General features: G+C 39.2%; 2 protein-coding genes across 4 annotated transcripts; both read right to left on the bottom strand.

The window, feature by feature from the left end:
* Positions 1–165: 165 nt before the first annotated feature.
* vmp1 (vacuole membrane protein 1) lies at positions 166–15143 on the bottom strand. 3 transcript variants are annotated; one of them, XM_088301126.1, is made up of 12 exons: positions 15037–15143; positions 14463–14571; positions 14073–14205; positions 13802–13892; positions 11203–11313; positions 8966–9133; positions 8650–8781; positions 6354–6434; positions 6134–6250; positions 5259–5320; positions 1761–1860; positions 166–460 (listed from the first exon to the last, which is right to left on the bottom strand). In XM_088301126.1, the coding sequence occupies exons 2-12, from the start codon at positions 14539–14541 to the stop codon at positions 317–319; spliced, it is 1218 nt and encodes a 405-aa protein (XP_088157252.1). In that variant the 5' UTR covers positions 14542–14571; positions 15037–15143; the 3' UTR covers positions 166–316. The 3 variants fall into 3 exon arrangements, with proteins under 3 accessions (XP_088157252.1, XP_088157251.1, XP_088157253.1); XM_088301125.1 differs by lacking the exon at positions 15037–15143 and adding an exon at positions 14919–15029; XM_088301127.1 differs by lacking the exon at positions 15037–15143 and adding an exon at positions 14919–15029 and having other exon boundaries at positions 11269–11313.
* Positions 15144–15709: 566 nt separating this feature from the next.
* npat (nuclear protein, ataxia-telangiectasia locus) lies at positions 15710–23977 on the bottom strand. Its single transcript, XM_088301273.1, has 17 exons — positions 23788–23977; positions 23463–23581; positions 23335–23395; positions 23178–23250; positions 23002–23042; positions 22375–22611; positions 22159–22234; positions 21777–21903; positions 21601–21692; positions 21408–21489; positions 21183–21279; positions 20970–21086; positions 19328–20881; positions 19142–19242; positions 18967–19060; positions 16957–18287; positions 15710–16369 (listed from the first exon to the last, which is right to left on the bottom strand). Exons 1-17 carry the CDS (start codon positions 23822–23824, stop codon positions 16289–16291), a joined length of 4320 nt encoding a protein of 1439 aa, XP_088157399.1. The 5' UTR covers positions 23825–23977; the 3' UTR covers positions 15710–16288.
* Positions 23978–24097: the final 120 nt, after the last annotated feature.

The raw sequence follows: 24097 nt of genomic DNA, 5'->3' as shown, positions 1-24097 counted from the left end.
CCGTGCACAGAAGACACCACTGAACCACTGCTTCACTTGTAAGTCCAAAGTATGGAATCATCAGAAAGTAAGACCATTAAATTAGCAGGATACATTTGCACACACTGAGTGAGATGAGACAAACTACAAAAAGGGTAGAGACAGATTTTAAAATGCAGACACACACATACCAAGGACATAGTCAGTCTGCTTTGGAGCACTCAGCCTCTGAGCGTGGAGGGTGAGGTTTGTCGGCAAGTCATGAGTGGACATCGTCTGAGCGGCAGCGGCCGCAGACGCAGTCATTTCTTGGATGTTTGTACCACTTCGCCTGTCGTCACTTGGTCTTCTCCACCAAGTGCCGTTGCTGCTGTAGCCGCTTGGCGTAACTCTGAGCCATCGAGTTGACGATGGAGATGACAAAGTAGCAGACCATGACCAGCACCAGCTTCTCAAACAGCCAGGAAAGCCAGTTGTCATCCTGGAACATAACAGTGATATTAGATTATTTATTTCTACCCCATGTTACTTTAAATTAAACATTCATGACTCTGTAAATGTAGCAGTCAAATTATTTTGCTAAAAATACAATTCTCCCCTTATATATCGCAAGTAAGCGTTTACACTTCTGCTATATTGTTTTTTTCCCCCCACAGTATACTATAGAGTACTTGCTGTAAAACCTTCTCATTCGTCCATTGAACAGTAAAATATAGGAGGCAAACTCATGCAGAAGCTCCTGTAAACCACAGCTCTCGCCTAGACAACTGATTTTACAGGCCAAGCACTTAGGTCTTGCCTCTTGGACAGACTGACAAGACAATATGCACAGTATTGCTGGCAATATTTTTGGTGTTAAAATTATAATAAATGTAAAATGTGTTTTGAAAAAGGTATAACAAGTTTAGGTGTGTTTTAATAAGGTAAACTTTTGTGCGTCGTATGGGTAAAATGATAAATATATAGTACCATATTTATTAAAAAAAAACATCTTTTATGGTCTCTCTATATTGCTGATTTTCACCTAATCGGCCACGATAAACATACAGTGAACTTGTATTTGAAATTGATGGTAAGGAAGGTTGATGAAAAATAACTCGGGAATAACATTTAAACACATTCGGTTCACCCCACACAATTTTTTTCTTTGGAACAATATGATTAGAAATAAATAATGGCATTGACCATTTAGGAATTAAATATATTTACTACTTCCGTGATTTTTAGAGGTACAGTGGAATCTGGACAAAGTGACCATAATCTTTAATACTATGATGAAAATTACGATGTCCGTGACAATCTCTGACCTGAAGATACATTACACCGTTCAACTGCAACTTGTTTGCAAGTGTTGCTACTTTTTACCGAGCACACAACAGAATAAGTTCATATCAAACTTTGCCTTGATTATTCCATTTATTTGGCTTCAAAAGTTACTTTTCTCAGTCACAGCAACTCAAATTGTTGAGGTCTGCTGTGTTGCTATATATCATATACAAGAATAAAGCTATTTACAAAAAAAAATTAATTGGTAGAATTCTTAATTACAAACACTACATTTTGTGAAACTTGGAAGTCTACACTTATTTTACTTAAGCCCCATTGTGATGATGGGCATAAAGGGGAAAAAAATCTCAGAGTCAGATACTTTAGGACAAAAAGGGCATTTGAAGTAGTAAGTCAAGTGCCAAGCCATGTAAATGTCATGTCCAGAAATTAATCACTACCCAAAGTTATTCATTTGAGTTGAAAGATTTGCAAGTGAAATAGTTTGTCCTTACCGATGACTTGCGTCCTTCGCCATGATGCAGCTTGTTCCTTTGTGCTTCCAGGTAATGGCTGAAGGGCTTCTGGAGTGACGGTCCCACTTTGGGTATGGACCTGGCAAACACAGCAAATCGAGACAGAGATCACAATGACTATCATACTCACCCAAAGACCACTGGAGGAAGAGCCCAAGCTCACAAAGCATGAATACAATTAGACTTTTTCTATTCATTTTCAGGAAAAGATCCCAAGAGCAGACATCCTGAGTCCAGCAGGAGGAGAGGCAAGTGAAGCACTTGGTCCTCAGCCCTCCTTTTTATACTCCTTAGCTCTCCTCAGGCACTTGTGTCAGCCCCTTCAATCGGGAAGTGACTCGACATGATGTCATCACCCTTACCACCATCTGGGTGCAAAGACATCTAATCAGGGCGTACTTGGCTCCTTATTAGGCAGGGTATGCTATCTATTCAGGGGTGGGGCAAAGCACAATGGGCTCATAATTTCTATACCTTAACAGCAAATTGTTTAAAATAAAAAAAAAAATAAAAAAACAAGTGAGTGAAATGGTCCCACAGAACGGTCTGATCAGGACAAAAGCATACTGTCTAGACTCGACTAAGCAAAACTAGAGACAATTAAACCAACATCAATAACAGCTGATCTCACGTTGACTGAGCGCACACGAATGCATACGCAGACCGCGTATCACGGCGAGTCACCAACACTTCTGTCAGAATGTCATTGTCTTCACCAAACAGAATCAGCAATTTCCTGAAAATGATCCAGCCTTAGAATGAGGTCCCAGTGTCATCAAAGTCCATGCAATATTTGCGGGTATTATAGTTACTTATTTATTGGAAAAATGTATTTTATGCTATGCTTTTTATTTTAAACCGCACTCTGAGGCTGGATTTAGATCATAAAATAACCAAGATGTGAATCTTTTTTTTATTAGCATATATTACCAAGACTTGTCTTGAGCAAATTAGTATTTACCTTTACAATTTTGTTCAGTGAGTTGATTTTAAACCATTTTTATAAAAATAATGTTGTGAACTCTCTGTTCATAAAATGACTAGTGTATTGCTTTTTTGGGGTGGGGGTACTGTATGTGGATGTATGACAAATATGTGTAATGAACTAATCAAATAATATTTAGCTTGGCAATTCTGCTGAAAAGTTGACTTAATTTTTTTTATGTTATGTTGTACACTGCTTAGATCAGGAAATGGTCAAGTGTGTTTTTTGATACAACAGTATATCATTTATATCATGTATTTTTTTTATTTATTTATTTCTAGTTTATGGGCAAGGTGTACACAGATTAATCAGTATAAAAAGAGATGACGAGATGCTTGCACATCTTTGGACATGGTGCTCCTAATGTTCAGACATACATCACAGTAAGGCCTTCAGAACAAGCTGACAATCTTGTGTTCCTAAAATTCAAATTTCTGAAACCGTTGAATCATTAGCACTGTGTTGTATTTATTTTAATTCTTTGCAATTATCTGCATTTCCTAACAAATGTATATTTTTCAGTGGTATTTGGACATTCACGTTTGGTCATTTTATTGTATGGTCTGTACAAAATATGCATTTTATCAATAAATAAAAAGATAAAAAATCTCAGACATCTATTATTAATTTCATGTAATTTTAAATAAAAATATGAAATGGGGTTTATTCTTATTGGGATCTAAAATGACCTGTATCAGGATATACATTTTTGTCCATCTCGCACACCTCTATCTTTTTTCTCTGATGAGCATTTTTGCTCGTCAATGACTTCATTTGAGGAGTAACCTTGTAATTTGGAGGAGCAAATTTTGCAGGTCAATGCTGGGGACCTGAAGCAAGAATTTCCTTTTAAACTATCAAAATATGACAATATAACAGTGGAGCTGCACGGTTGAAGCTATTAAATATTTTAGTATTCCAATATCCATGAAAATTCTATCAAATGCCGGAATTCAAATATTTGGAGAGTTATATTTTTGATTGATTTAAGAGCAATTATGACCAAAAAAGCGAACATAAAACATTTAACTTACCAATGAATGACCAATTGGTTTCCTTTTTTTTTTTTCATTGAATGATTTCATTAAATTCTTTTTTAAATTCTTATTGTGCATAGCAGCACACTATTTTATTGTTGGAAACATTTTATATGGAGCAATTTTAAACAAATAGTGCTGGCAAGTGATTAAATTTTTTAACCAATTACAAAAAAAATTCCATGATTAATTGTGATTTATCACATTTTTCAACTAGTATTTTTTGTGAAGCTTGTAACAGATATTTACTTGAATAATATCTTGGAATTAATGCAAAATCACCAAATATCAAGTATATTTATTTCAGATTGTTCCAATAGCTTTCTTTGATTCTTGAATATGATCTAAACGGAGAGATCTTCACAGGCATTTTTCTAAGAAACATTTCTCAAAACTGCCCACAAGCACCAAGACTCCCAACAGTGTTGGTGTACAAGGCCCAGTGTTAACTTGAGCATGGTGGTTTTTTCTTAGATGATGTGCTAAAGACCTACAGCCAATATGTCGCTATATTTGCAAAGTATGCAAATTATTTTTTAAGTAAATCAAACTGAGTTAACTGAGTAAAAATATTTAACTGAGTTAAAAATTAATTAATCTCCTGAGTTAACGCTTTAATTTTGACAGCCTAATATTTTTTTTTAACAACTACACTCAATAAAGATGACTTGGATATTACATTTAATGGTTGAAACACTAATTAATATAAGATAAATTAAACAATTCTAGCAGACGGTTTTAATTACTCTAAGTCTAGGTTCAAGTTTCCCACATTGCTGGGGAACACTGTTGAACTTTCTGACTCATATCAACATGTCTAGATGGGACCTCACATGACTGATCACCAATGCTGCAGGGATGTAAATGGCTGGCGGAGAATGTGGACAACCCCCCCCCCACACACACACACCTCCCCCAAACACACACACCCACATTGAAAGCAGTTACCGTATTTTTCGCACTATAAGTTGCTCTGGAGTTGTGTGTTTTTGGGAATTGTATTTTCCAAAAACCGAGACCAAGAAGAGTAAAGCTCGGACTTGCACCCCCCAAAAAAAAAACAACCCTTTTCCCCAGCCATATAGGCGTATGAAAAGACTGCATCTCAGCCTTTGTCTCGCGCACGCCATAGATATGCTTAGGGTGGTCTCATGAATGTGAATAGCACTGCATTATGATTTTTTTTAAACAACCTCTCTCAGGCTCATCTGATGAAGGCAAAGCAATATCAAAAGGCGAAAGTGTTAAAAAAAAATAAATAAAAAATAAACATCAGAACTAAGAATTTAATACTTAATTTTCGGTGAACACATAAGCATGAAACTCTAAATTGCTAATGTAAGCATGGAGTGGTATGATACACTTTATCTTCACGGGAATGCAGGTTTCAGGGTGACAGCAATTGACAACCGCAACAAAGCAAGTGACCTGACTGATTCACATGAATTTACTTACCCAATGAGAGACACCATTTGCTCCACGATGTGCTTGCTGAAGGTGATGATAACAAACAGCTTCTGTTGACAGATGACAAACACAATGAATGCTGTAAAGCAAAAGATTAATACGACACATTCCCAAACTGTGTTGTATGACGTCAAACCAAGGCTGAAATTGGCAACAGACCTATTGATGTTTACTAATTACAAAATCTAAACGTGGCAATCTGTTCGATTTCGAGCTGCAAGGAACTTCATGTGGTTTACAGTGTTAGTGGGGGTATACCACAATATTGTTCTCCGGTCATGAATGTGATCAGCATTTTAAAGTGTATGACACATGGACCCCCTGGACAATTCTAGACAGGATATGAAATGAAATGTCCACCAGGTTCAAAGCACACTCACGCACACCCACGAATAAAGCCTCAAGCCGTTCAAGACATTTTATTGTGCTAAACTTTCTTCGCTAATGTCCACTTTACATCCTCTTGAACCCCCGCTGCGTGACGGGACCCTTTGTTTGAAATTTGTGATGGTGAGGTCACTGGCTGGTACCACCCAGGGATGGAAAGGTATAAGACTCACTGACTCGCATACACAAAGTTACTCAAACAAGGTTCATATTAGTCACTTGTGTGCAAGACTGAAAAAATATCTCTTTAATTAGCAGGACTTTCTGATCTAGGAAAAACGGAAAAACTCCGAACAATGGAGGGCTTCTGACTTCTTTTTCCATGTTCTGAGTGTATTATTTTAGTGGTGAGCATCCTTTCATTCTGTGGTCATGATAAGTAGAACTGCACAATTGCTGTGTTATTTAGGTGGAAGTTAGCCTCTACTTGTCACTTTCTGACCAGCTTTTTTAGGTGGGTGAATAGAGGCACTGACCTGTATGTGCATCTTGATGATGGCTTTTCCAATGAGAGTTGCCCCAAAGAAGGTCCAAAAAGGAACCAGGAAGTGCCCACAGGTGATTCCCGCCAAGTCAAAAAGCGGATTTGGGATCTAAAAGGAGAGACATCACAAGGTTCAAAAATTGCCCCATGCAACTACAATTATAAAATAAAAATGCAAAAAGATGACAAAGCTTAACAGCATGTTTTCCTACCGAAGCACAGGCCAAGATTCCAAAGAACCCCACTTTTTGCACCATGTGTTGGACTCCCATTTTTGCTCTAGTGACAAAATCCTGTAAGAGGGAAAGAGAAATATTTTAAAAAACTAAGATACAACATCTCTGTAACCAGATGTTCAATTTTCTTTGGGTGTGACCCTTAATAATAATAACTGATATTAATAATTTACAAACTTTTACACCATGGCATATTACAAGCTAATTAAAGACAAACGTGGTAAACACTAGATGTTTTTTTTTTTTTATAAACCTAACAATAGCGATGCGGAAGTGTGATTTATTTATATACACAAAAATTTTCATTCGTGTGTATGTCTTTACAAAAAATGCGAGTCTCAGTCAGAATACTGGCAAATCAGCTAATATGGTTGCCTTTTTGTGTTTATTTTCAAAGTTATGATGGCATTGCTATTGGGAAAACAAATGTTTAAAAAAATGCATAAAATAAACATGATTTATGTATGTATTTATGAATGTAAAATGTATTAAAATTATTTAAACAAATTCTAAAAATAAACTATATAAATTATTACATTTTTAATGATAACACCAACAATCAGCTTTTTTTTTTTTTTAAACTTGCCTCTTCAAAAACAGTGTCAAATACATATGTAAATCTATTAATCCAAAAGCAACACACATTTCGACAACAACATAGCTTTGTATGTACATTGTAAGAAAAAGGATGTACGTTATGATCATTATACAAGATACAGAACACAATCAGTTGTTTTCTTATGATGGCAAATCAGCCGTGACCCAATGAGGTGAGATCAGATCATGGAGATTGTGCACACCAGGTTTCTCCAATTACCGTCCCGCTGACTCAGCATCTGATCTCAACAGCGTCCAGTCATGTGAACCTGCTTCCTGACAGAGCTGTCTGTCATTCAAATTAGAGACCCGTGAAAAGAGAGGGGCGGGCGGGAGAGATGCAGACAGCACAAAGCCCGGGGGATGATTAGAGGGGGAGCAACGCTCAGGGTGACTCACGCGCGCACAGGAGGATTTACTGGAAGCGTGAAGAGGGAGGGGCTTCACTGAAGTCACGTGGCACCATAGGACCAATGACTGGAAGGTTGTTTCATGGTCAGTTGGCATTATGAGGACTAGTGGCTACCCGTTTTGATAGAAACTTCATATTTGTCGTGCATGATATGTAAAAGAGGAAACAGATGTGATGACATACCCATATTTATAGTGGATATCAAAAGTCTACACACCTCTCTAAAAATTACACCACTACAAATTATATAATTTTTTTTCCACCATTAATGTGATCTTCGACTTGTGCAACTTGGTTGAATAAAGAAAAATCCAACTTGGAGAAGGGAAGTAAAAACAAACACAGGTGCACAACCACTTATAATTGGAGACATAGCTTTGTTCAAAATTAATTTCCACTGAACATTCACAATTATGTTAAATGGGACTCAACACACACCTGCCACCATTCAAAGTCCTTCTGATTAACCTCAAGTGGAGTTCAGATGTTCTAGTAGGCTTATCCTGACATTTCTGTAGTTACCTCACACATATGTCTGCAGAGAGCTTCCACGGCATCAGAGGAGTCTCATTGTTTTAATTGAAATTGGGCAGGTTATCTGTCACATTTCATAACACAAAAATCAATTGACATATTTTATTGTATTGTATTGTATTTCGAACTTCTCTGTCCATGCATTGTGTTCCTAGCTTTGGTTTTACTGGCTTCGTCCCTTTACCATCCAAACCAGCTGCAGTGACATACTTTTTTTCACGGAAAGGACCCCATTATCTAAATTTGTCTCCTTACGCACCAAATTAAATTAATCATAGAATTGATGACGCGATATAAATTGTATTAAGAGAAGAATGTGTATGTAGCAGGTTTAGAATAGTCACTGGTTAGATGAATGATATTACCAAAAGTATTATTGAATATAACATAGTTTCAAGGTATGTTGCAAATTTATTCATTCAGGAAACTGACAGCATATCAATGAAGTTTTAAGGTAGTTGTGATTTTAGAGACGCAAGTCTTGTTCTTTGTTGATGAACTCTATTGAGCAATTTGTATTCAAATTACCTTTTGTAGGCAAAAGCAGCACAACAGGCACAGTTGGGCATATTCTAATGTCTTCAAAGGGCTCTCATTATACATGGAATGACATCAGCGCATGTCTACTCATATATTGCTCATGTGATAAGACGCAAAATATTACATGTGGTATGGTTTTAAAACAAATTAGAATGGAATCACAATAAAATGCAAGCGTGCAATTCCAACCTGTGCGTTCTCAGCCTGCTCCAGCATCTCCTCAAACTCCTCATATTCTTCATCTTCAGGATCAGTGCCAGACTGACGTGCCGCTCTGGCCATGAAATATGGAGGCAGCTCTCCGATGGCAGTACCAGCACCCTAAAAAGACAAACAATTTTAGTTCTGACATACTTCGCTAAGAACAAGGTCAATGGTACTTGCCATCAGGTAAAAAAAATGCTGGCCTAAATGTCTGCTGTCATACTTTGTGACCACCTCTTGGAACTGAGATCACTGGATTCCCCCCCTTTGAGTTTCAAGATTAAAAACAACATCCACTTACCCACATGCAGGCTTCCAGGCGGACCTTTGACATGATGGAGAAGAGGGAGATACTTCCCTCAGCCCCTACAAGTTGAGGACACACAATCTGGTCTGGGTACGGAGGCTCTGGGAAATCTGTTGAGCTGCACTCGTATGCTGCCAGTGTCACTGATGCTATATGAGGGCCCTAAGAGAAAACAAAAAGTAACAAATTCAACCTACTACGTTACAATGTATCTTAGAGAACAGAATGAACAATGCAAGGTCAATATTTTATTTTATTCCAGAGTGGCAAACTAATCTCCTGTTGGACTAGTTCTTTTGCAATGGAGCATTATGTGTCAAATTCCACTCCACTTATTTACAGCACATTCATAAAAGAGTATTTTCAGCACAAAATTGTGGTCTGACACGAGCAAAATCACCTCCCTGCAGGTACAGAGAGACAGTGGCTGAGTCATAAAGTGTCTGACAGGTTGTCAAGTCATCATTATTGGCTGAAAAGATGCGTTGTTCGGCTTCCCCACCTGGCCTCATTAAGAACAGGCCCACCTGTAGCCACACCACAGCAACTCCATTATGCCGCCTTCAAGTGATAGAAGCAACTCTGACACAAGTTGGACAGCGTACAATTACAGAGTGATGACGGCAACCTCTCCTGCAATCTGAAGCTGCAGCATGCACCACAGAACAGAGGAGCATTCTTCAGTTTACACACGGTCTACTTTAAACCAGGATGAAATTACATTTCTTCAGACAAAAAAAAAAAAAATGTTTTCTAGATTCTTCTTTTCACAAGGGAAAGCAACACTCCGCGTGCATGCTTTGCAACCAGTAACCTGGCAAGTCAGCAAATATTCAAAATGACAGACAATTGGGGGAAAGCAAATTAAACAATACAGCAATTGATAATGTTTGTGTATCTCTAAGTTCACATTCAGAAACAGAGACTATGACAGAATATAAGATCATCGTCCGATTAAATCCCCTTTTCCATGAGCAAAGTGATCTCATCATCCTCTTTGGGGATGCGTTACACTCGTAGTGGAGGGAGGAAAAAAATAAAATAAATCACCTTCCAACCTCTCTCAGGCCTGGGTGAACCACCCCAACAAAATTGATAAATGTATCCCTCATTCAAAAAAAGTACAGAAAATGTTTCTTGGTTGACATCCTTCACTGCCACAAATAGTAAAAAGAGCAAATACAAAAAAAAAAGAAAAAAGTATGGAGGCCATATTCCATACTGGCGGTCAATACTTCCTCACACACAGATGGGAGAGCAGATTAGGTCACCGTCTCCGCATGAATCACACAACCACTAACATACACATTGACATTTTCAGGTTCTTATGCACTTTTTTTTTAAAGCTAGAAACAGTGTTTGAAACAATAAAAGGAAAAAGTACGGGAATGGAAATGGCTGAATCATGTGCCCAGTACACACACAAAAATTACCATGCCAATTTATAGCCTTCCCATCTGCTTACATCTCAGTATTTCTCATCTTTCTCCAAAACCACAAAAAAGAAAAAAAAAAAGAAAAGAAAAACCCTACTTTAAAGTTATGCATGGTCATTCAGCAACTGCCTGTTGAAGGACATGATAGTTTGCTGGGTTAAACAATGAATGTGAAATATGAAAATCAAGGCGGTCAAATTAGAAGTAAAGCAGAAATCTGAATGTCCTATCAAAATATTTTTTGTGTGGACTCTCTGTCCAATGTATTCAGCTGCTGTCCAATGAAAACTATGAATCGAAAGGGGGGAGGATAAAAAACTTGGGAGACAAATGCTCTTTATGTCGGCCTCAAAAATAGCCGGACTATACGAGTATGATAACTAAGATTAAATACTGGAACATTTTCAGAGTTCCGGGAAATGTTGCAATTGCTTTTTTCCTCCCCTATCCCGTTATACACTGCAGCAAGAAACAAAATGGTTTCTCAGAACTGTACTTCAAGAAACATTTCAAGCACCAACTTAAGGGGTACAATCTTCCCGCATAGCTGCTTTCCGTGATACACCCACATTTTAAAGCATGTAAAAGTATGATGGCTCTCAGGCGGAGCAGACTTCCACCAAGGCCAAATGGGTAACAAAAGTGAACAAAATGGCAAAGCTTGACAGCTGGTTTGTGAGTCTCGTTTTTTAAGAATCCATAAAATGTTCTTTAAAAGCGCTGTGGAATTGGAAATATCATGCAACACCGGACAGACCCCGGCACCCACCCCCACCGTGTCCACCCCTATCTTACCAGATAGAGAAGGAAGGTGTGCAGACCAGTCCCCAGGCCAACAGAGGACAGAATTCCTAAACCTACCCAGTACGCACACCAGAGGAACCTCTTCTCTAGGTACTGGACATACTGGAAAGGAAATAAAAATATCAATACTTCCATTATATGCATTCCAAAAACAAATACATGCATACATCTTAATACACACTTCATAAATAACATCCATCCATCGCTCAAATTATCTTTCATTATATCATTATTAATAATGAGTATATGTGAAGACACTGATCATAAGATCATGTGAACGTGGATGTTGGTGACGACTGCAATGCAGTGGATTTCACAAAGTGAAACTCATATTCTTTAAATTTTAAATTACAAGTTTTGAGGTTTTATCCTCAATCCGGAGCTTTCATTGAAAACCCATAAAGATAATCTTGTCACTAAACTTTGGGTGTGGATGGGGTTCTTTTCATGAAAAAGTTACTTTTCTCTCCGGGTCACAAAAAAATTTGTGACAGTGAACATCTTTCACATTCTGGACTTTGGGAATATGCTTTAAGTGCATTATTCCAATGTCTCTGGTCCTTGGATGCTGTTTTTCATTGGGGACTTAGATTTGTCACTGGCTGTAGTTTCCTAACCGACCCTTTTGAGTTGGATATAAAATCGAACTAGCCTTCTCAGAGTATACAGATATCTGCAAATTGGCTAAACCCAGTTCATAGAAGGCGCTTTAAGACTCAATCCCTTATTTGTGCACTTTACGGCAAAACAACAAGAACAATCATTAAAAGAAAAAAAAAAAAACAAGCAGTGCATTCTTGCACAACACTTTTTTCTAATTCATCTGGCTGTTCATTAGGTAAGGACTGAATTTGGAAAAAAAAAAGAGCTTTCAACTTTGCTGCCCCTGCAGCATGGAATACTCTGCTGACTAAACTGAAATTGAACTAATTCCGCTTGGAGTTTTCCATTCCACCCTGGGGAAATTGCTCCCAGTTTGAGCTTCCAGACTTCTTAGTAGAAAACACTAATGTCCATCGAACATTTTATGATTTATTCTATATTGTCACATTCTTGTAACCATATTTCTTATATATATATATATACACACACACACACACACACCCCCGCACACACACGCACACACACGCACCCACACGTTTCATCAATGGACATTTTCATAAACATCGGAGGTGTCTACAGGTACTACTCAGATAATTTGAATATCCTGAATAGGTTGTTGCATTCCTGCAATTCAACTTAAAATGTGAATTAAACACGTAAAAGAAAAATATGCAAATCAATATAGTTCGAGTTTTTATTTCTTTGGATTTTGCAGATCAGTTCTTACAGCGAAAAAAAAAAAAAAATTCACAAACTCAGAAATTAGAATAATGCGAGAAGCCACAGTTTTGAAGGTTTAGACTGAAATTCTAATTAGGCAAGGAATTCAAAACACGTGCAAAAGGGTCCTGTCTAAGATTAGCTCATGAGTGTTCAGACATGAGGAATACAGATCTGAGAGTCGTGGCAAAAACTCATTGACTCCTTCCACAAGGTGGGAAAAACACAGAGAGAGATAGCAATCAGAGTGCTGTCACAAAGTGAGAAACAACACACAGGAAGATGCTGGAAATGGGCTTGAAATGTCAAATTCCTGTTGTAAAACCTCTCCTCAATAGTAAACAACACCAGAGGCACATTTCCATGACCAGTGGTCAAAAGTCATCTTTTCTCACGTTAGTTCAGTGTTAAGTTTCACCAGTTTATGATGACTTGAGGATCCATGTCAGCTGTTGGTTCATCAAGTCAAATGTAATCGCAGACGTCTACCAAGACATTTTAGAAAACGTCATGCTTGCTTCAGCGGACCAGCTTTATGGATAAGCAGACTTCATCTTCAGGCAGGGCTTGGCACCTGCTCACACTGCTAAAAGTACAAAGTCCTGGTTCGATGACCATGGCATTACCATGTTTGAGTGTCGTGCAAAATCACCTGACTGAACCCTATAGAAAATCTGTGGGGCATTGTCAAGAGGAAACTGTACGGGATGAGACCAAACAATAAAGAGCTTAAAGCCACAATTGAAGCATGCTGGTCTTTCATAACCCCTGAGATATTCTGCAAACCGGTACCATTCATGCCACACCAGATGAAGTAAGTTATTCGGATAAATGGATTTGTATTGTACTAAATACAGGCGCAAGCGTTTTGTTTTGGAGGTCACACATTTTTGTTTTTTTTTTTTCATTGACGATGCAATATATATTTTTTTAAGATACAAGACATGATCAGCAAAATCCAAAGAAATAAAATTTTGAAATGTATTGATTTGCATATTTTTCATTTACATTGTCAAATTCCCATTTTAAGTTGAATTGTAGAAATATAACTTTTTCAGGACATTTTAATTTTGTGAGAAGCATCTGTATATAGGATCCTCAGTTAACCAGTCACACAGAATAAAATAAACAACAGTCATGCAAGTTCTCAAAGGCTCATGGAACTGTTTTAAAGAGTGACTTATCTTTAACCTTTACACTGGTGGTATGGGAATGATTGCAGTTTATCTTTCACTCACACACTTGCACTGACAAAACTCAGCCTTACTTTTTGATGTGATCCCTCTATGGAGTAGGCGGCGGCGAAGAGACTACATAACACCAAAACTAAGAACACTATACTCCTTCGTTGCCAAAGCCTGAGCAAGAAAAAACAAAAAGCATCAGGTTTTATTACTCTTTTAAATTGTGCGGGCTTGATCGTTAGACGAGCAGAAGATTAAGTCAACAAAATGACATTAAATGAGTAAAAGGTCAAATGTGTACAAACATGATCCTTAAAAATAACTCCAAAGAAGAACACCAATAGAGCTTCTTACTTATTTGTCCACTCCTTTAGCTTGATTAAGGTCTCGAGAAGGAAGTAATGGAGTGTAGTAACAGGCCTCCTCCATAACACCAGAGACAGGCGCTCTTCCTTATCTCTCTGTCGCCTCTCTCTTATTGTTGAGTCTGCAACCAAACCACAATTGCGATCGTCGTGACATTCTTTACTTACATTTAAAGCAATTACTTCATCATGTTCAATGGTCAACGGTGCATGCATACTTCATGTATTCTAGATTTGTTCTTAGACCTGCCTCCTCACTTTCGTGACTTGTGCAATCAGCAATTCATTTGCAATAGCGTGCGAAACCCGAACTGATGTGACAGCGATTCAAGGAGCTCACTTCCGTAGGAAATGAATCGGAATCTTTCGAATAACCAACCTGTGGAGTTGCCATTCTGTTTTTCTTTAGTTCCCGTGCGTCTTTGAGGCTTATCACAACTGTCTCCATTGGCTGCCATGTCAGTCAATGTTTACCTTACGGGGGAAGTCTAGGGAAGACAGAGAATAAATTATAAAATGTTGTCTGAACAGCCACATCATTGTCAGTCTACTACCACGGATCCTTGCAGTTTACGTGTTTAAAAACACTCGAGTGTGGTGTTTAAAAACACAAAATATTGTATTGACAAACCCCCCTGAAACGTTTCTCAGTGTCACCAGACACTTGCGTCAACAGTTGCCATGAATAACCTTGCTAGTTAAGATAGGCAGTCTTCGTTATGGGACATGATTGCAAAACATTTCTTCACCCCCACATGCTAACCGGTTAGCCAACTCGCTGAGAGGGACGTCTGAACTCTACAACCGAACATGCTCTTCAAAGGTCAATACGAACCTCTTAATCATGACATGAAAAACACTCCTATAATTCCGGTTAGCATAATTTTACCAAAAAACACGTTATATAAGGAGATAGACGAGTGATACTTGTTCAAATGAAATGACAGCCTTACCTATTTCCTGCCTTCTTCACCCGGAAACAAATGTGGAATGTCAAAATAAGACGGAATATGATTGGTTGTGAGCAGAAATATGTAAAGAATGAATGTATGTTAAAATTCAAAATTGTAGGCGGAATATTAATTAATAGAGAAGACATTTTTCAATTTAACTTCTTCTTCTAGATTAAACTCCAATCGGATGATTAAAGTGCACTGCTAATGTGAAAACAATATTGTAGCGATGGTGAGGCACCGCACTTCCCAGCATGCTCTGCGGCGCTACTTGTAAATAGTTACCCTATATTTGCTTTGATGGCAAAGACACAAATAAACATCTCAAATTAAAGGTTAGGAAGGACATAGTTTAAACGTTGGCTCAAGTCAAACAGTGTGTAGAGTGAGTGCGCATAAGTTATTTGTGTCAAACTCTAATGTGCATCCTATCACCACTCGGAGTAATAAAGCGGTGACGTTTTAACGTTACCAAATGAAGTAGTTGAGTTCCTTTACCTATTGGTTGATCCAATCATTATCATTGCTTACCAAATTTGCCAACAACCAACTGCACAACGAGCGTAATTTAAAATTAAGAGTATAGCAAAGTAAAAACAAATAGATCACTGAAAGAAAAAAAACATTCATCTGTAATCACACACATATATTCCTCACACGCATCCATGAGAAATAACTATTGAATTCCAATTTTATTGCGATACAAAAATACAATCATTTAAACTTTAGACTTGTGATATGCTGTACTTTTGCTCCCAAATTTCACATTCACATATTTCTAAATTGCTTTATTTCTATTTCTTAATTACATCACATTTATTTTTTATCATAAAACTTATCAAAAGTCCTATTCAAAAGGGAGTAACACATTTATTGGAAGACGCAAATTACAAAATGTTTTTGTACATGTCAACATGTTTAACTGTTAGTTGGTTTCATCAAACCGGAGTCAAATATTGACCAAAGAAAAGTCCTTGAGAACAAGTAAGTATTCAAAAGAATAAAACTATTGCTGCAAAACAGCACGAGTATGCAAAAAGTGCCACATTTGCTCAACTGCTGCACCAGCCAACAACACTGAGAAAATTAAAGTCTAAACCGGCCAAACAGATGTATTTCAGTTAACAAGGTCCAAGGTTAGATTATGACAAGGAACCATGGGCAATGGTTCGCCAGGAGGCTTCTTCTATTTCAGGGACGTAACTCAAGTAGGTCATGTTATAGCAGCCCTTTTCTGTTGGCTAGTCCACTTTCATTCATCGTAGTGAAGTGAAGAAAGGAACTTATCCACATCCAGGTCATGGGGGAAGCAATTTATGAGTGTTTTCCTTTGCTGCAGAATTAAAAACAAAAAGATGCAATTACATGAGGAACATGGGACAAAAAAATTGTACTTCTAAGGTTTCAGCAAATATGCAGAGTTCTCCTATCAGTCACGTTACTTAATAAGGAAAAAATAAATCCAAAAACCATAATGACAAAAATAGTAATTGTGCCACCATGTGGTATGGTTAAATTTGTCTGACCGCTGGCTCCAAAAAACAAGTCCTTTCTTGTTGGTGGCCTTTTTTGTTCTTTTATTTTGGTGCATGTTTTATTTATTCAGCTTTTTTTTTTTTTTTGCGAGTCGTAATTCTTGAAACAAATACTGTTTTAAGTCAGCTTCTTGCAGAGAACAGCCAGAATCTTCTGATGTGGTCTTGCGCCACCTGTTTTGGTGACATGTGATCTAGAGGAAATCTTGATTTTTTTTTTGTCATTGACTGAGCTTGAAAACCCAAGACTCAAATTTCAAGTTATAACAGAAAACCATCAATTAAAGTGGTAACTACAAAATGCTATACAAGCCACATCATTAAATGAAATTTGCACAGACATTAAAATACTAGTAAGAGTCGAAGTGCAAATTTTGTGTCTTACCCGTGTTGCCTTTTTAGTGGGCGATTGCTTTGAAGACTTCTTAACAGGGGGGGCAGTAGTGGGTGGTGACTGCTTACGTTTCTTTGAATTCTTCAAGCCCCTGGGAGACTTTTTGCCCGCTTCCTGGCGCAAACTGTCCTTGAGTGGACTGCCGGTTCTGGCGATGGCGGCACGCGACAGGATCATAAGTGTGTGAGCGGCCATATTGATGCTGTTTTCGCTGCCAGTTTCACTGGCGGGGCTACAGGTGGGGACGTCTGGGGTGTTATGGGAACGAAGATTCTTGGGCGTTCCCTCTGCATCTTTACCCTTCTTCTGTTGCAGAGGAGTTCTTGGACTATTCATAGACTCGTCCTGGCCACCACCAGCCCCTGGCTTTCGTGGACCAGTCAGGTCAGGGCTGTTGAGTCCTACCGGTAATCTTTTACCAGGTCTGGGAGGAGAATTGTGCACCCTGTTTTGCAGCATCTCAGCACCCTGTATGGCCACAGAGCTGGTCTTTGAAGAAGTTTTAGAAGCTTTTGGGAGGGAACTTGATGTATGTGTGACAGCTGGAGGGGCCAAGTCTGCAGGTACTGAGGAGAAAGGCGTGTGACAGGACTGCTGCTGCTCCTGTGAGCAACGCACCACTTTGTTTTCTTTGTCGGCCATCACATTTGGTTTGTCCAGAGTATGCGTGTTCTTCTCATCCTGTTCTTCTGTAGGCTCTTTCCTGTTACTCTCGACATCGTCTTTACTGCTCACTGATTTTAGCTGAGAATCAGACGACAGCGACAACTCTGAGCTACCTGAATCCTTCGGTGTCGCTCCATCATTTACCACAACCTCATCGTGACTGTGTTTCCCCTCTGTAGAATTCACATTAGTTCCTGGTGCTGAGCTTTTTACAGACTTGGGCTGTGATACGTCAACCCTGCTCCCTCTTGCAATCTGAGGTTTCTGATTGATTATGTTAGCATCTTGTTTGCCCGAGGTCTTTTTGACATTATTTTGTTGTTGATGAGGGGAAAGGGACTCAACCAAATTGCAGACAGCATTGGGATCTGGTGGGCACCTCACAGTCTCGACTTTCCGTTTTGGCTTATTGCCACCTAGGATAGCAGGCCTGCAGGGGGCAGTTTGTGAACGGCCTTTCTTAATCTGTGTGACACATTTTGAAGTTGATGCTGTCACAGATGAAGAGGTTGCTGTTGCTGGTTTAGAAGTTTGTGGTTGAATTTTGGCAGATGAGTCAAAACATAAAATTCTTTTATGGCTGGAACAAGAGGCCTTTGCGTCATGCTGTTGAATTGCATTTGACAGGTTCTGCGTCCCCCCGTTGTGCATAATACCTGGAATTGACAGGAATTAGGTCAGAGAAATGAGCACACATGGTGATTTTCCACCACCGCCTCAGCTAAACTCTACTCACCTCAATTTAGGAAGATCAAAATAGTCCAGAGGAAAAAAATGTGAGTAAATGCCCAGCAACAGGGTTCGATTATTGTTGCATTTCTGGAACTCGGAATGTTATAATAGAGCAATAATGACTCGGGTCAACCAATGAGGGACGAGCCAGGCTTTCTTCTAAGCAGGCCATCCAGCACCATAGGGCAGAATGGCCGCCCACTATTTGTGGGAGATAGGGACTGAGCTGGCCCGCAAATAGTGAAAACCAGTTTATAGATGCCCAGTGAAATGCATTGGGGGGGCAAAAATATTCTTAAATAAAACCTTTATATTCCTGAATAAAAAAAGATGATAAACATTCCATATGTTCTCGATGAACATTTTCTTTAAAGAAAATCTTTAATTTGTGCAAATCAATAGGAGCCAAACTGTAAGTTTGCAAAAGTCCACTGTTCCTGCTTTTGCTAAAAAGCATTGATTACAGCTGCGCTGAGTAGGTCGAGTGCCGAGTAAAGGTGGCATTAGTCACAATTTTTTAAAGCTACGTAGGTCCAGAAGAAATCAATGTACAGTAAATCACAATCATGTATCTGGTTGTCACGGGGAACAGCTAAAACTTACCACCGGCTGTGGACTGTTTGGCGGAAACCATTGAAAGTTTGGGATCCAAAGTTACGGTCTGCTGCAATGGCACTGAGTTTGGTCTTCCAACAAGCTGTAAAACAACACCCATTTTCAGTATTCTGTGTCATGATCAGAATGAATAGAAGTGAGAAAGCGTGAGAAGTTATTTTACCTGATTAGACAGCATTTGGACATTTCCAGTAGGATTCTTTCCCAAAACAGACACAGGAAGCATCATAGGCTTAACAGGTGATGGTAAAATGAGTGGTGACCCTGTGAAGAAATAACAACACGCTTGTTTTTGTAGTAATGTTGGCACTCATTCATGACGCTAATAAAAGTGACAAACGGAGCATACCGGTGACAAGGCTTTGCGTAGGAGCTGCTGCTGGAACATTATAGGAGTTGTTTTTGGACAAAAGTTGTAGTTTTGAGGGACCTGCTGGCACTTGCGCCTGTCTGCCGGAAATATCTGCTTTCAGGGGCTCTGTCATGAGGAAATAACTCGTACTTGCTCCTTGGAGCACAGGGTTGGCACTGTCCAAGGGTAGTTGAATAATGTAGCTTTGCTGTGATTGCGTCGTCGTAGGTAACGGATGAGATGGAACAAGTGCTCCAGCTCTACTAGGCGAATTAGCTTGCCTTGTTTGCGTTGTTGATGTTAACTGATGAAACGGAACTAGTGCTCCAGCTCTACTAGGTGATTTAGCTGGCCTTGCTTGCGTTGTTGATGTTAACTGATGAAATGGAACTAGTGCCGCAGCTCTACAAGGTGAATTAGCTAGCTGTGTTTGTGTTGCTGTTAGCTGATGAAATGGAACTAATGCCGCAGGTCTACAGGGCGAAATAGCGAGTGCCTCTGAGTTTTGTAAGCCATGAACTGCCAGTGTCGTTTCATCCAAATTAGTGCCTCTTGGTGTGCCGGGTTCTCTGGGGGACTTGGCAGGGGAGGAAAGGTAGATTGTGGGTGGCTTTTCTGTTGAAATACTGGAAATTGCCTGATTCAAAGCTTTTTCACTTGAGGAATCCTCATCTGGGTTATCGCTGATGATGATCTTCAAAGAAACGACATTATTGGAATCAGTCACATCTTTACTAGGGTTGTTATAATTGGTGATCGACGAACTAGATTGAGCCGCGCCGACCATTCCAGGGACGGGGGATGTGGCGGACGTAAATGTGGATGAGTCAAGTAGACCTGTATGAGGTGTGCTCACAGAGGAAGCGGGAGGGGAACAAGCCGTTACTGCATTTGTTGCAGTGCTGTTCGGAACGGTGGAAACTGCAGAAGAAAACGAGCTCGAAGAAGATTGAGATGTAACTGAGAGATTCATTTGAGTCTGAATTGTTTGACCACTGATTTCAACTGAGGTAAGAGAGGAATTGCCACTCAATTTAACTTGATCAAGAGACAAAAATACGGGCTCATCACTCTGTGAAGATAAAGATGCAGCAGATTGAACTAGCGAGACTTCTTCTTGTTTTTTTTCTCTTTGATTGTCCACATTAACGACTGGTTCCGCTGTAGCAGTGGTTCCTGGTAAAAGGACAGCTGTTGATTCGATGAGGGACATTGTGGCGGGTAAGTTGTCGCTAGTGACACACTCCAGTTCCCTGAGAGTGGGCGTACTCTCCAAAATAGCTGAAGTATTCAATGTGTTGTCAATATCCATTGGCAATGCATCAACACCATTACTAAAGAGCGAGGCTTTTTCCTTTCCATTTTCACCAGGTTGCTCCTCAAGCGTTCTTAGCAGTTTAGTAGTACTGTTTTCTAACTGCGATGACCTGCTGCTTGATCCGAGTACACTCTTCTTTAACAGAGAGTTTGATTTTCTGGTCTTGCGTTCTTGGACTGATTTGTGCTTCACCATTGTTGCTGTTAAATCAGATGTCTCATGCAGAGTGGTGCCTGTAGAATGAAATGGGTGATGAATGATTTATTTCATTCTTGACCTGAAGGAATTGAAGCTCAGCTCCGAATTTAATTGATCAAATACCTGGATTGTTACTCTGAAGCTGCCCAACTGTAGATGGTGGCAATCCGGCATTATCATTCTCTCCTGTCTTATTGTCCATATCCATAGTTCCTGGCTCTCCATCAGGTCGGGGTTTATCTGCATATGAAAATCAGGGTTATGAATTCATAAAATTGAAGAACCATGCCATATTTACAAATATATTTACTTCAGGCAAAACTAAGTGACACTTACTACAGTCAAAGAGGTCAAACAGGGCCTGAAATGCAGGGTCAGATTCCGTTTGCACCAAAATGTCATGGATTGCATCCTCACTCATATGTATTTCTCCCTAAATCAAAGGCCAAATAATTGGGGAAATATTTAACGGTAGAGATTATCACCGACAACAGCACTGCGCAAGGAATGGTTTGTGCTAAAAATAATCACAATATCAAGGACAATTAGGAAACTGCGCACCTGTAATCCGAGAATCTCATCAATTGACTGGTCGTCTTCTATTGCACTTGATGGGGCCTTTTGTGTTTGGGGAGTTGGCTCACTAAGGTTGGATGGGGAAAACGAGAAGAAAATATTAATATGGGTCACAATTTTAGGGGAAATCAGTGCTTAAAAGACCATTGCCAAAATCGAAAATAAATGCAACACTTACTTTGCAAGAATTTTATTGATGTTTTCAGCAAGTTTTTCCTGTAATGATCTGTCTCCCAGAATCTTGTCACGAGCATTTTGTATCACTAGTTGCTGTGGACACATTTGGCGCAAATTCTCATTTGTACAACTATCAATATCATACTCTTAATAAAAGCAGGATGTATATACATGTACCGGAAAATTCTCATCAGCTACGTCTTCGGGTTGTGGCTCAGCAGTGAGATTGCTGACAGGTGTGTTGTGCTTCACAGGACCACTGGAGCCTCCCACCACCCCACCACTCCTTTTCCTTGGAGTGTCCCTGAAGACAGAACACAAGAGCATATTGCTTAATAGAACAGAACTGATTCGAACTACTAGTTGACATTTTTGACATAGCAACATGAATATCAGCAGATGTGGATAGTAAAGGGGGAAACAATGTAAATATCAACTAACTGTTGTATTTTATGATACTCCAACATGAATTTCAGCTCATAGTGCAACATTTGAGTATTTTTCAGCCAATATGTTGGTCCTCTGTCACTGTGCAGATAAAAATAACAGCTCTCTTTACCATTTCCGTCGCCCTGGGGACATTGGTCCAGGATTTGCTCGTTGTTCTGAAACTATTATCTGTATTGGCGAATCTCCTGAAAGAGGAAAGCATGGTGAACATTTTTTTCCATTCTTTGATTTTACCTTTTCCATGTCACATATTATTCACACTGTAAGTTTTTTTCTCTAAGTAACAGAAAAAGAAATATATCTAAAGATGCTATGAGAAACTTACGCTGTATATTGAGTGATCGGCTGATATCATGGAACTGCTGAGGTGTTGCAGTGCCCGGGGGGGCTCTGATTTGTGGAAAACTGTGACTCAAAGGCGTGGAGTGGCTGAGCATGCTCTGTGAGCTGAGTGCTGGGCTGCTGATTAAGGATGTTTCTGAGGAACATACAAGACTGCTTGCTGAAGACACCGCCAAAACTCGTTGTCTCGCCAAGTTTGCCATTCCAGCACGCGTACGTGCTATAATGGAAAAAGACAGTACATATAATGGTTTAGTTTAGGTCCGGGCCTAAATTTTGTCCAAAAATATAACACATCATTTCTGAATCATTTTAGAATGCTAAATGCAGGATTCCCCGCAGTCAACAAATCACAAATTTCAATATAACCTCATATGTCAAGGATCCTAAAGACCATTGCATTTGGCACCCAAAGAATATTTTATGGGGAAAAAAATACTTTTACAATCACACAATAACTCAAACCGAAATCACACAAGAAGCTGACTTCAGCTCAGCGAGCATCCAAAGAATTATCTAAAGTGTTCTAAAACAGATCGTGTTCAATCTTTCAACCTTCCAGCATATATACAAAGCTTCCTGACATTGCCAATTTTTTGCAGTCACTTACTTCTCTGACTTGCTGTATTAGCTGCAGTACTCTGTAAAGATCTAAAGATAAACATAACACATTATTACATTTTGAAAAATATATTATCAAGCAATGCATTTTCTAATTTGCTTGTCCTGAACAGGGTCATTTTGGATTTCCAGGGAAACTAGCATAACATGAAACAATTGAATTACTTTATTTGTTTGAGTGTAAAATCCAGCTTTTTCCACAATGACGTCATCATAGCAGGTATTTCATGGGAAGTCTCTGTAAAAAGATGAAATGGGAAATTATGAGACAATTATAACACATGAACTCGTTATAATGCAAATATTAAATGTGGCAAATTACCTTTTGTTTTGGCAGCCATATACTCATTTAAAATGGTTGTTAGTCCCTTCCCAAAGACAGACTGCAGGGAAGAGAAATAATCGGTTTTAATCTTGAATCATGTTCTTTGATATATACATGCAACTTACAAAAACGCATGCAGGGAGAGCTCCATCTCCCATGGTGTGTTCCGCATATTCCTTCAGGTTTTGGCTCTCCTGAATGAATGCTTGGCTTGTAACGGGCAGACCCTCTTCCTGAAGATAGCCTGGTGACGGAAAAACGTTACATTAACAGTCTGATACAACGCAACTCCCCAAATTCGGCACACATTAACGACGTTCAACATTGCTTTTCTCTTGTTAGGTAATAAGCCCAACGGACGAGCGAAAGCTTTTGACAATGATGTTAAAACGTAACTATGCCAGCTAATGCTATAGCTACAACTTGTTCGCTCGTTCTGTACAGACTAACCCAGAACGAGACGAGCGACGTCGGATGGCAGCAACATAGCTACCAGCTGCTTGGTTCGAAGAGTAAATAGCCTCCAGTACTTCAGCTACATGTCCACTAAGAAAGATGCTTTAAAACGTCAAACTTTTGACTTCGCGTGTATTGTTGTCAAGGCGTCGTATCCAAAAGGCGGGGAACTCGAGCACATCCAACCCGGAAGTCAATCATTTTAGCAATTTTGGTTATGGGAGTTGTAGTTATACGCCAAGTTTGTAGTTCCTAAATATGGAACAGTGATCTACGTAACATTACACTCCCTTCCATTTCACAA

Source organism: Idiotropiscis lumnitzeri, chromosome 7, assembly GCF_059441095.1.
Source record: "Idiotropiscis lumnitzeri isolate Australia: NSW breed Sydney's pygmy pipehorse chromosome 7, RoL_Ilum_1.0, whole genome shotgun sequence".
Taxonomy (NCBI): domain Eukaryota; kingdom Metazoa; phylum Chordata; class Actinopteri; order Syngnathiformes; family Syngnathidae; genus Idiotropiscis; species Idiotropiscis lumnitzeri.
Note: the sequence above shows the minus strand (reverse complement) of the source record. Positions and strands in the feature narration are given on the sequence as shown.

Excerpts from the sequence above, each read along its gene's own strand:
- vmp1 (XM_088301126.1), bottom strand. The coding sequence starts at position 14,541 with ATGGCAGCCAATGGAGACAGTTGTGATAAGCCTCAAAGACGCACGGGA. Across the intron at positions 11,314-13,801 it reads TAGAGGGATCACATCAAAAA|TATGTCCAGTACCTAGAGAA; the intron begins GTAAGGCTGAGT and ends TTTCCTTTCCAG. Across the intron at positions 9,134-11,202 it reads ACACCTTCCTTCTCTATCTG|GGCCCTCATATAGCATCAGT; the intron begins GTAAGATAGGGG and ends GTTTTCTCTTAG.
- npat (XM_088301273.1), bottom strand. The coding sequence starts at position 23,824 with ATGTTGCTGCCATCCGACGTCGCTCGTCTCGTTCTGG. Across the intron at positions 23,043-23,177 it reads TTTACACTCAAACAAATAAA|ATCTTTACAGAGTACTGCAG; the intron begins GTAATTCAATTG and ends GTTTATCTTTAG. Across the intron at positions 18,288-18,966 it reads CAAACAGTCCACAGCCGGTG|GTATTATGCACAACGGGGGG; the intron begins GTAAGTTTTAGC and ends TGTCAATTCCAG.